At 38.1% G+C, this 13814-nt stretch overlaps 1 protein-coding gene across 1 annotated transcript in view; it reads right to left on the minus strand.

Moving 5' to 3' along the window:
• Window positions 1-1288: 1288 nt before the first annotated feature.
• Window positions 1289-13814, minus strand: part of LOC136863639 (membrane-associated tyrosine- and threonine-specific cdc2-inhibitory kinase) — a 197811-nt gene continuing 185285 nt past the window's right edge. The window contains exon 15 of the mRNA XM_067140004.2: window positions 1289-1367. Within this exon, the coding sequence (XP_066996105.2) occupies window positions 1307-1367 (61 nt within the window). The 3' untranslated portion in view covers window positions 1289-1306. The remainder of the gene's footprint in view (window positions 1368-13814) is intronic.

Consider the following 13814-nt stretch of genomic DNA (forward strand, 5'->3'; position numbering starts at 1 on the left):
AAATCCCTGACCTGGCCGGGAATAGAACCCGGGGCCTCTGGGTAAGAGGCAGGCATGCTACCCCTACACCACGCGGCCAGCCTAATTAATGTAATGACTAACGCTAATGACCATTAAAATCCGGCATAAACTGATTATTTAATTTTCCTTATTCATATAATTGGCGATTTGATGCCTGCAATGTCTCTAGAACATCCTGTCTAGAAAATTAATGTTATTACTATATAAAATGTCAATTGGTGACAAACTGGGAAACTAATTGAAATAATTTTAGTACAAAATATAGTCATCTCCTAATTGGGGAAAGTTCACTTTTCAATTATTATTATTATTATTATTATTATTAAATTAGGTCAACCACCCAAATAATATAGAAATTTTGCCTATATCGATACAATCGACAGGGAGTCTACAAAAAAAATTCTGTACCCAGGAAGTAATTTCCTGTTATTATTGCTTACTATCAATTAAACGATTAGATATTCTAATCTGTAATTTGAAGCGAGTTGATTTACTCACATCACATCACGTGAAGAAATTCACCACAACATAAGAGATCTTTTTACTGAGGCGTAAATATACAAATCAATTTCTTTGCAGATGGTAGTTCTATGCTGTTTTCTGATTTTTAACTGCACTAGTAATTGCTTACAGTTATTATAATGGTGGAAAGTACAGTACCCAATATCCCATGTAAGAAACTAAGAGAGTTTGAAACAAATTCTTTAATACAAAAAGAAGGGGAAAATGCTAATGCAAGACACATTCAACACAGGGAAGTTTGCACAACTGTTATATTATAAAATGTGTGTTTAATGACAAGCTCAAAATCATCACAAACTATTTCCCAAAAACTTATTGCACAACTAATCAACTTACTTGACATTATGAATGCTGTATTCCTTCTGCAGCATGTCCTTTCCTATACTTAGGAGCAAACATGAGTTCTTACCTAACCTGGATTAGGAATGCAATAAATATAACCTTGAAAAATAGTATATCTTGGTCCTGATTGTGGCTGAAATAAACCACCACAAATAAAAATCTCAGAAATAATTGCTGGATGAACCATAATGACTCTGTAAGAGCAACAATATTCCTGCTTTCAAACAAGTAGATACATACAACTTACATACTAAAAAAGAACTTATCTTTGTATCGAATCACAAAAACTCATCTCTCTTATCTGTGATGTGCACACAGCCTTGATTAATCACAAAAGGTTCCTCAAAAAGGTATTGCACAATATTACAAAAGGCATAAAATTTTACTTTGGCACATCTATGCATTGTACTGAAGCACAAAATTATACAGCCTTCACTCTCTTCCGAAGTACCATAGAGAACTGTTCCACCTTCCTTTTCACCCTTCATTGAAGAATCAGAAGAAAAAAAAAGAAGGAAAAAAGCAATTAAAAAATTTTCTCATGTTAAAAAAAATAAACAGAATTCACACCAGCTCAAGAGCACTACACACTTCAAACTACAAAAACACAATGACTGCAAAGTGGGGACTGTTTACTAAAAGTTCAACTTAAAAATTATATCTAAAAATTTACAAAGAAATAAAAAATGAAATGGCGTATGGCTTTTAGCGCTGGGAGATCCCAGGACGGGTTCGGCTCGCCAGGTGCAGGTCTTTTTTGATTTGACTCCCGTAGGCGACCTGCGCGTAATGATGTGGATGAAATGATGATGATGACAACACATACACCCAGGCCCCGTGCCAGGGAAATTAACCAATGATGGTTAAAATTCCCGACCCTGCCGGGAATCGAACCCGGGACCGCTGTGACCAGCACGCTAACCATTTAGCCACGGAGCCGGACAATTTACAAAGAAATATATCTTAACTAGAGACATCTAAAGAAAAACATTCCAGGATCTTTTTATCTGTAGAATGCATCAGTTTCAATTGTCCACCTATGCTAATTCTGCCCGAATAACTGTGGACCATGTCTTTCCCTCTGTGCTTATAACAGTTCTTCAAGATACGTACCCTTAAAGCTGGTAAGAAATTGTAAAGACTCACTATACCGTGTGTCCAACCCTTGTCCCGTTTCTCAACGGGATTGGGTATGAAGTGAGACGAAACTTTGCAATGAGTTTTTACAACCAGATGCCCTTTCTGGCCACAACCATATCAGAGGAGTTAATGAGATGAGATGAAATGAATGACGTGATATATGATAAGAGGAATGGAAACGCTGAAACCCGGTGCTGGCATATAGCCTACTCTTGTCGAATAGCACCGGGGGGAAGACACACTTTATTATAATATCCACCATGTATGAAATAAATCTACAAAATTTTATGTATCTATGTAAAGCTAATACACTGAGGATTGTTGTGTTGACACGATATTTCATAAATGTTTTGACTAGTAAAATGTAGCCTGTTCAAAAAGTGTAATTCCTAAATTCAAAATAATAATAAAATTTTGGATCATAAGTACAAAAAAACTGAAATATGTCAAAAACAAACTGAAATACACAAATTATCAATAATGTACCTGTAATGCACTAGCAAAAGTTTCATCAATCTGAGAGGTATATTCTTGAAAATATTAGGGAAAATGTATTGGCATGCAAGTAAATAACTCACTGAATGGAAAACTACAAATTAAAATGACGTTGAATAGCAAAGCAGAGCCCATGAAGGTTTGTTTACAAACACTACAGCGATGGTGCAACTATGAATGAAACCGAACTCATGGCTGCTGTGGACATCGAGAACATCATGACATCTGTTGAAGAATTGAGGAAATTACGTGGAGAAATATATACATGTCGAATATTCAACAGTGCCACTACAGTAGGGACCAAAGTATCCAATATTCAAGTTACCAGTTCAAGGGTTAATAGGTGCAGGATAAAAAGAAATAAGAGTTAGGAATGTTTCTGGAAGTAAGGAGAGAATGAAGGAATTCACAAGGAAACTGAACTTAGTAAAAAATTCAGCTAGGGATAACATGATGGCAAACATAATTGGCAGTCATATGAATTTTATGAAAGAACAGAAGGGTACAAAATGAAACGACAATTTAAAAGCCCAAAATCATCCACTGACCAGAATTCAAAACGTGATGATGTAGAATGAATGGATGAATATGAATTAAAACAATCAGTAGACCGACCCGCAATGTCCCACATTCCCAGAAACTAGCTTAAAGCAATACAGTAGTATTAGTGACCAAGGGACTGCTTCTAAAGAACAACCCTGAATTGATGATGTTTGTTGTCTAAAAGGGTCCAAAATCCAGGTCATCGGCCCCTCATAATGGTACATATCGCTAGTAAAGTAGAACAATGGTATTTGTCATGTTGCGGTACTAATCAAAAGTGGCGTAGACTCGCGTTATTCCACATATTATAGTACTACTCACAGGTAATGTAATACACACATGTAACACAGATCTATGGTGTTTCTCACATTGTGGCGTCACTTACAGGCAACGCAAACCTATGGTGTTCCTCACAAAGGTGTACTAATCACAGGGACTCGTACTGTCCCGTGGTGTTCCCCACATAGTAGGTACTAATAATAGGCAACGCAGACCCACAGTGTCGCTCATACAGTGGTACTAATCACAGGCAACGCCCAGACCTGTGGTGTTTCTCACATAATCGTACTAACCACAGACAACGTAAGCCCATGGTGTTCCGCATGTAGTGGTACTAATCACGGCTAATGTAAAACACACCCTGATTCACACACATTATTTTGCTATTTGCTTTACGTCGCACTGACAGATAGGTCTTATGGTGACAATGGGACAGGAAAGGGCTAGGAAGCAACCGTGGCCTGAATTAAAGTACAGCCCCAGCATTTGCCACGTGTGAAAATGGGAAACCACAGAAAACCATCTTCAGGGCTGCCGACAGTGGGGTTCGAACCCACTATTTCCCGGATGCAAGCTCACAGCCGCGTGCCCCTAACCGCATGGCCAACTTCCCCGGTCACACGCTTTTGCTACTAATCACAAACCTATTGTGTACCTAACATAGTGGTACTACTCGCAAGTAAAGGCGACCCATGGTGTTCCCCGTGTGATGGTACTACATACAAGTAGCCTCATGATCCTAATTCGACCCCTTGGTCGCCCCTTTTAGCCATCTCTTACGACAGGCTGGGGATACCGTGGGTGTATTCTTCATCTGTATCCCCCACCCACAGGGAGTTGTGTGTTTGGTCCGCGAGAGCTATTTTATTTCGCTCAAGTCTGCCGGCAAGCCAGTTAGGACCCCCCTATCTGCCACCTGGGACACACCACGTGGGAGTATCACCTCTCGCCCTGCTACGCCAGCGCAGTAGGTTCGTGGTCAGATGAGAAATCCGCCATTGCATTATGCAATGCACCGGGACGTAGGATTCTGGGGAGCCCCTACATCTGCAATAAAGATGAGTCGGAGCATCCTTGGAAACCCTCCAGACTTAAATTCAAACAAAAACTTTTTGCAAGTAGTCTACATGGAAATTCTTTGCAAAAGGTTGGTGAACAAAGAGAAGTAGTCCTTGTAGATAGAAATGAAATTCGGATCTTAGCGGTACAAGAGACCAAATTTTTGGATGAGAATGTGACCGAGACAAAAATTACAGACTCTTTAAGGGTAAACATGCGATCAAAATTATGAAAGGAATGCAACTTCTAGGTACAGCTTTTTATGTACATAAAAAATTAAGACAACGTAACAGAATTCAAATCTAGCTTCAAAACATTATCTTCCTTTGCAATTAAATGTAAAAATAAAAATTATACATTTGTTAACTGTCATGAAAAAGACAGGAATACAAATAAAGTAGAAGAATTCTGGGATCTCTTGAAGCTAGGTGAATTTCAGCTGGACCAAGTAGCCATTAAAAAAAAAAGATGAAAGAAATCATGAATGTCACGTTAGTAAGAAGCAGGGAATTTGACTTTGACCATTACCTGTCTAAAATTACAAATTCTTACCCCACAGAAATCACAGGATGGAAAGAGTTAAAAAATATAACAGGCTACAAATCACTTAAGAAACATTAGAATCATTATCAGAAGAATTAGAAGTAACTGAACATGGAAAGTGGCAAGATCAGATCTGTCTAATGAAATAACCACCGCAGCTCAGAAAATATTTGGGCTAGCTAAACTGAAAAAGAAACCAGGGTGATATAAAATTAGTGAAGATGCGTTAACGGAAAGAACGATTCAATGGAAATGCTCTAGAAGGATGGACAATTATGAACGATTCGAACAACAAAGAAAAGACACTGCAAGAATAATAACGGAAGATAAAAGATAGTACAATACCAATATAATTGGTCCATTATTGGACATTATAACTTTTTCAGCTAACTCATTCATGTTGCCAGTGTTTCGCCATAGTGTGCCAATTTGGGCTCATCAGATGGTAATTAGCACACCTAGCAAGACGCATGGCTAGTGCATACTATGGAGGCCACTGCCTAGCCTACTTAGAGCCACTGACAGTGCCAATGTACTATGAGAGACTTCTCTTTTTCAAAAACTGATGCTTGCTAGGCCATCAGATGTTACAGAAATCGATTCCCCTAGTAATTTAATTTAAAATCAGTAATTTGTCATAGAATACTGAACTCTAAAGATATAGCAGTGACATTTGGGGATTTTAAAAAGGCCTATGATTCTGTTGATAGAAAAACCTTAGATAACACAATATGGGAATTTGGAGAGAAATCTAAATTAGCAAACCTAAAACGGGATCCACTTGCATACACAGTTTCAAAAGTAAAATTTATGGGCAAATTATCAAAACCTATCAAAATAAATACAGGTGTACAGCAAGGTGATGGCTCTTCGCCAATTCTGTTCAATTGCATCCTAGAGAAAATTGTAAGAATTTGGAATGAAAAATGAAAAAAACATAAAATTTTGCCATTAACTTAGGGGAGAAAAGAAAAAGGTTTTGAAATCGATTGCTTGGCATTTGCGGACGATTTTGCTATCCTTTCAGAGAGCTTGACAGATGCAACACAAATCAATCTCTTGGAAGAAATAGCCAACAAAACTGGTTTGAGAATCTCTGTAGAAAAATCCAAATTTATTACAAACATAAAAAAATGCTTTCAAATTTTTGACAACACAAGTCGAATATGGAAAGTAAAGAAATTGAAATACCTATGAGAAACAATCCTAGAAAATAGTTTAGAAAAATCTGCTGTAGAAGAAAGATGATGACGATGCTTGTTGTTTAAAGGGGCCTACCATATAGGTCATCGGCCCATAATGGTACGAAATGAGACGCAATGCAATGAAAATTTGAAAGTCCAAAATTCATCCACTGACCAGAATTCAAAATGAGATAATGAAGAATGAATGGATGAATATGAATTTAAAAGAATCAGTGGATCCAACCCGCAATGCCTCACCTTCCCAGAAGCTATATTACTGACCAAGGGACTGCTTCCAAAGCACAACCCTGAACTGTTGATGCTGGTCTAAAGGGGTTCAAAATCTAGGTCAATGGTCCCTCACAATGGTACTTATCGCTAGTAAAGTAGAACCATGGTATTTCTCAAGTTGCAGTACTAATCAAAAGTAGCGTAAACTCACGGTGTTCCAAACATTATGGTACTACTCACAAGTATTCTACGTTGCACATGCATACCTGCCAACTTTACAAAACCAAAATCAGGAGATTTTGATATGAAAATCAGGAGATATATTATTGGTCAAAACTGCTTATTCTACGTCCAGCACAGTACAGTACTATGATATATTTATAACACTTATTGTCTCAAAGCCCGACTGTTGCTATACGAGGCTACAATGCTAAAAATTACACATCTCTATTCCCTCACAGGAAGTATGTGAGTGAGATGATCGGTCTCTGATAATATTTCCAAAAATAGCATGAATTCATGCTCCACACGTGTGAATCAGTCATGCACTTAGATGCCATTACTTTGCAAATGCATAGATTAATACATTACATCAAGCTTCAGTGCGATTATGCGAAGCGCAATGCTATCTGTATCAAATAACTACCTGATGTACTCGTGCTGTGCTATGGAATTCTCAGAAAGACTGTCCTGACATTTTTCCGAACTGAAGTGTCAACATAGGTCATTACAATGACGTCAGTACTAATGTTGTGATTAAAAGCAATGCTGTTATATGAATATTCGAAAAAATGAAAAACAGCACATTTTCTTACTTTTAACGAAAATAATACGGTGTCGATCTAACAGTACAAAGTTCCAGAGCTAGAATAACCAGGACGTAGATAGCCGTGAACACGCCTGTGTAATTATTCCGTTTAAGTGTGCACACTGCTCATTCCAATCACTGCCCCAGAATAGGGATCGAATAGCTGGAATACTATGATGATCCAGTGTGTTACGTACCAGTAGTATCAGAAAATTTATGAACCAGAGGAATAGCATGCTAAAGAAGAGCGAGATCTAACTTCCCTCTTACTTCCTGCCAATATTTAGGTAGGCTGTTATACTCAATACTGGTACGCAGCAGTAATCCCATCTATCGGAGATAAATGGCAGAAGAATACACAAAGCACATCACAACAAACAATGGCCAATGTAATGTGATTGTTGATCAATTTTATGAGCTTTCTATACTGCAGGCCTTCACATTTAGTTTTCTTCCGACTCTGTAAAGTGAGTCGTCCTTTCTTTCATGATTTCCTCTTGTGTTATTATTCCAGCGATAGTTCCTTCATGACTTTTTTCTCATTCTTATAATCATCTTCACAATTTAATTTCATTTTAGTAGGTACACTAAAACTGAATAAGACATAAATAATCGGAAATTGTATTCTCTATTACTTTTGTTATGTAGTACTTTTCGATATGATCAATAAGATAGGTATCAAAAATGAAATTTCTGGCACCTTCCCCTAAATTACCATTTCGAACAGGGTGAATAAAATTACGTATAGCATAGACTGTAGTTCCTTATTCCCCGACTTAACATACCGATATTCATTAAATTCTGTTGTCCCATTTTCTCGTACCTCGGCGCTTATATGGACTTGGCAACAAAAATCCAAATTCATGAATATCTCTTATCATAGCCGGTACGGTAAAAATGTATAAGACATAAACGATACGAAATTTAATAATATATAACTTTAGTTATACAGTATTTATCAACAGGGCCAATAACAATATAAATATTTGAGAATTACATCTTAGGCCTTCCCCTAAACTACCATTTCACTCAGCGTGAATAAAATTATTTATGGCCTAGATTGTAGCGACCTATTCTCTGACTTTATATACTGATTTTCATTAAATTCTCTTCGGCCGTTTTCTTGTGATAGGCGTACATATATACATGCATAGACAGAAATTACGGAAAATTAAAACTTACATTTCCCCTTGTTACTGTGGTCACGGCCAGTACGGAAATATCATTCTTTTTTTAATTCTGACCAATGTGCAGACAAAATTCTTATATTCTATTTATATTGAGATAAAATTAGTCAGAAATGTCTCCAAATGGCTCCTAAAATCTCTAGAAAAGTCACTAGTCGTTATCATTGAAATTCTGTCACTAAAATTACTAAAAAAGACTCCATATGTAACGACTAGTCTCTAGAATCGTCTAGACTGATGTGAGCGAACACGAAAATAGCACGCGAGAACGAGATTGACAATCGATATATGCGTCGCGATATACAGGTTTCAATAAACATGGCACATTCAGGCATTAATAAACGTCAATATTTCGTTTGAAAGCAGCCAATGAGCGAAGGACTTCCGGCCACTGGTGTAAACAAGCTGAAACAGCGGGATTTGAAAACAAATGTCTGAAGTTCACCAAAAAATAAGCTAAAATCGGGAGGCGGGAAAAACTGTCGAAAATCGGGAGTCTCCCGCCTAAATCGGAAAAGTTGGCAGGTATGCACATGTAACCCAGACCTATGGTGTTTCTATAACAACAGCCCCTTTCATAGGCAACGCAAACCTATGGTGCACCTCACATAGTGGGCACAAATAGCAGGCAATGTAGACCAACAGCGTCGCTCATATAGTGGTACTAATCACAGGCAACACCCAGACCAGTGGTGTTTCTCAAATAACTGCGCCACTCATAGGCAATGCAAACCTATGGTGCACCTCACATAGGAGTACTAATTACAGCGACTCGTACTATCCCGTGGTGTCCCTCACATAGCGGGCACAAATCACAGGCAACGCAGACCAATGGTGTCGCTCATATAGTGGTACTAATCGCAGGCGAAGTAAGCCCTTGACTTTCTGCATATAGTGGTACTATCACAGGTACTGGAAACCCACAGTGAATCGCTCTCTGCTGCTACTAATCGCAAACCTATTGTGTACCTAACATAGTGGTACTACTCGCAAGTAAAGGCGACCCATGGTGTTCCCCGTGTGATGGTACTAATCACCAATATTTTCATGGTTCTAATTCAATCATCCATTGGTTGCCCCTTTTAGTCGCCTCTTACGACAGGCAGGGGATACCATGGGTGTATTCTTCGTCTGCATCCCCCACCCACACGGGGTTGTAGAAGAAAGGTTACACAAGATGGAAAGAGCGTATGACATCAATAAGAATGTTTAAAATAAGAAATGCTTATATAAAAATCTTAAAATAATGCACTACAATACAATGGTGAAACCAGAATGTCTTAATGCAAGTCAATGTCTAGATTTGAAATATAGTTTAGATAAAATGGAAGTACTGGAAAGAAGAATAACAAGAAATATCTTAGGTCCAATGAAAACAACAGAACAATGGAAATTAAGAAGAAACAATTAAATATACCAGAACATAGGAAATATAACGGAAATAATAAGGGGACATAGCTATTTCTTGGATATATCTATAGAATGGATGATAATAGATCGACAAAACAGATATTCAAGTAACTTCGGGAGAAAAAAAATCAAGAATGAAGAGGTCAAGAAGGATTTAGAGAAAAGTAAAATAAGAGAAGAGGAAACTACAGAAGATAAGATTTTTAGAAAGAATGGAAGGATTTCAAGGAAGAATGAAAAGGAAACCTGGTCCAAAGTACAGTAGTCTGAGGAGAGAAGAATAAAGCACAGTGCAATGACGGAATACTGGAAAGAACAGAAGAACAAGGAAGGATGAATTGAAATTAACGTGGGGTCCCTAGCGGGCCTCATAGTAAAGAACAAGAGCCCAGCAATTTCCCGTAATCTAAGAAGACATACCCAGTAGACCCACCTGTTGCTTGAGGTTATTCTTTTCAGTGATGACATGCTGAATAAAATACTTGTGTGGATACGTATAAAACTGGAAAATATTAGGAGAAAATACTCAAATATGGAAAGGACAGAATTGAGACCCTGAAGAGCTCTCTTAGCCTTCTCATCTACACTGCAGTATTCAGATCAAATAACAAAGACATTTGCTCTCTCTTCAGTATAGGCAGGAGAGGTTGTGATATTTTCCATATCACAATGTCATCAGCAAGGTTTGCTGTAATTCGCAACTGTCTTAAGATTTGACAGGGAGTTACACAAGATTTCTGATCCAGATGCTGCTATCAAGAACATTTTACAGAAATTCAACGGAAATTTGCAGAGGTCCTATACTTTAGGAGCTAATGCTACTGTGGATGAAATGCTAATCGCCTTTAGAGGGCGGTATAATTTAAAATGCATATTTGTTCCAAACCGGCAAAGTATGGCCTGAAGCTTCATATACGTTGCCAATTTGAGGACTATGTGTTCAACACACATTTTTAGTACAGGAAAGGTACTAATGGAGGACTTCCCCAAGATGAGAGGATGTATGCTGTTCCTACTCAGGCTGTTCTGAGAATGTGCAAGCAGGTAGTAACCGAAACTTTACTATTAATGACTGGTATGTTTCCACTGAACTTGCAAAATAATGGTTTGACCATAGTGGGGACCATGAAAAAGAAACCATCTTCAGGGCTGCCAATGATGAGATTAAAACTCACTATCTCCCGAATGCAACCTCACAGCTAAGCAACACTGACCACACAACCAACTTGCTCAATGCTGTGTTTTTTAGTGTCCTTGATATGAGTTTTATGAACGCAAATATTGTTCACCAGTCCTTCAAGGAAAGAACTGTACTTATCAGGATGAACATCATGATAGCTCTCGGGAAACAACTGATCGAACCTTTACTGTGAGAAAGAATAATGAACAAACACCTTCCACGCGAAAAGCGATTTTCTATCGGTCGAGTTGTGGGAGCTGAAGCACATCTCCACGAAGACCTGGACCTTGCGGCAAACTGCCGCGGGATGGAAGGAAGAAACGTCAAATTTGCCCACGGAAAAAGAAGAGGAAGACAAGCTATTTTGCATCATAAGTTCAGAAGGTTCATGTACGATCTGTCCACAGTGCGTGTAAGGTGATGCTGAGTATGGTCAATTTGAGTAGTGCAGATTTTTTCTGTACAATTTATTGCAGAAAACACTTATTTTGAGAGTAACATGAACAGATTACTTTCACAATGTTGAAAATACCTTTTGTAAACCTGTTGCATTTTATGTTTTATTTAGGAATAAATATGTTGTACAAAATGCAAAAAATTGTGATAGGTAATTTTTAAGTATGTTACCCACCTTCTGAACGCAGTCCACAGGATTACACAACTGTAGTTGTAGTACTCCACATGACACAGTCCACAGTTGATGGTGCTCTTTCATTCAGCAGTGATAAAGTAATTATTACTAAGGATAATAGAAAAAATTGGTCTGTAAATGACCCAGTTATTGGAATAAACAATTTGTGTTGGTATTTGTCGGTAGAAATCAGGATTAGCATTGTTTAAAATTATATGTTGGGTAATTCTGTTGGTGTTTGGTAGATTATGTACTGTAGGTTACATAGATTAGGTTTATTTTTTCCTCTCTGTGTTGGGTGAAACAGGAAATAATATTACATTTTTTTGGTTCAAATATCTATGGTTTCACTGATAGGGTACTCTATTAGTAAATAACTCAACTACGCAGCACAGATTGCACCTGTGACCCACAAGGGAGATTAATGGTGATTCATTAACAATCCCAGACTGTCAATAACGTTGCAGCGTGTCTTAAAGTTATAGGTATTAAAACAATATTTATCTTATAGCCTCAGCTACTGTGTGCAGACATTTAAATTTGACGCCATCTGGCTGTCCGCTCGTCAATTTCAACGTTCTGTTTTACTCTAAGCCCACTAGATGACAGACCGAGTAAACCAAAACTCTTTTGGGCGTCGATGGCTGAGGTTTAATGAATTTTGTCAGGTACACACCAAATGTGTCACCAGAGATCTTTTACATGGAGTGTCGAATGGACTTTTTGCTACCCTCAAGAATCAGACTACCTCTGCCAGGTTTGAACTAGCTATCTTGGGATCCGGAGACCAACACACTGATCCACAGAGGCAGCTAAAGTACATTAAATAACAAAGTGCTAGTTATAACTTTGCTTATTTTCATCCAAATAAGCATTGGTTCTGCAGAGTTAGGGTATTTCACCAAATCCCTTTTGCACCTGTGTCCTGTTATGCCTGTGTGTGTGTGTGTGTGCGCGCGCGCGCATGCGCGGACGTGTGACCAATTCAGCCTTTACTTGTAACTACTGCGTGTCGAACTGATCACAACTTACATGAAAAATAATATAGTTCAGAGAAATTACCCAAACCAACACTTCTGAATGTAAGGGATGAACTGAAATCTCAGAAACTATCTTTGCGGAATATTTCAAAATCAAAACATTCATGTTTATGAAATATTCACACATTTCAATTAATATCTCTAATGGAATCTGCAGCACTCCACTTGGAAATGGTACATAATAAACTACACTGACTGGCACAAAAAGTGCATCACTTCGTAAAAAAATGAACTGGAAACAAATAAACACCAACACACAAGAACACCTTCCAATGAGGGCGGTTTTATGAGCTAAGAAATGCATATGTAACAATTTTAGAGGTAAGAGATAGAGATAAAAGCCACTCCATAAGCAACTTTTCAACTCAAAGTGCATGGCACTGATTTTATTGCACCTTTTAAGTTTTTAGAAGGTTTTTTGATACTGGAGCAGAAGCTATGGATGGATTATCAATAACTAGATAATTTTTGTCACAAGTATAAACATTTCTTCAGTTTCTCTTTCACACTGGTTAAGTAAAGACACCTCTTAACCGAGAAGACACTGCAAGAGCAACTGTATTAATCAAGGATGGACAAAGTTTTAGTTACACCGCTAATATGATCGGTGCAACATTTGGGAGTGTTCAGCGTGGTCGGAGACAATTCCGTAAGCTCAGTAACTATCAGAGACGGTATGGATCAAGCAAATGCCAGGGAAGACGGGTTGCAGGTCTTTCAGGTCATGTGAGATTACCACACTACTGAAGTCCAAGCCATAAATCATCTTCAGGCAGTAACAAATGGCACTATAAGCAAGAAGAGTCTAAGATGAAGACTTTGAGAAACCTATTTGAGGTCAAGACGACCCATCACCAGCATGGGGAGCAGCTTACTCCTCAGCACAAAGCAGCACTTCAAGGGTGGAAACACACATTACCAGTGTAAGGAAAGTGGCCTGTGATGGCAAGAGAACTTCAGTTGCAAGACGGTAAATTAATATGTCAGTACCCCTTCAATTCTATTCAGTGAAATAACAAAAATTTGCAACTTGATGAAAAACATTGTGACCTCCAACAAGAATAATGACTTTTGGTTATCAGTCTGGATTGGAAATAGATTGTGGACCAATGATCAATGGTGCTCTTCAGTGATGAATAGCAATTTTGTCTCCGGTCACCTGATGGTAAACAGGGAGTATGGAGAAGGACTGGGGTGCG

Source organism: Anabrus simplex, chromosome 2 (genome assembly GCF_040414725.1).
Source record: "Anabrus simplex isolate iqAnaSimp1 chromosome 2, ASM4041472v1, whole genome shotgun sequence".
In the NCBI taxonomy this organism is placed as follows: Eukaryota; Metazoa; Arthropoda; class Insecta; order Orthoptera; family Tettigoniidae; genus Anabrus; species Anabrus simplex.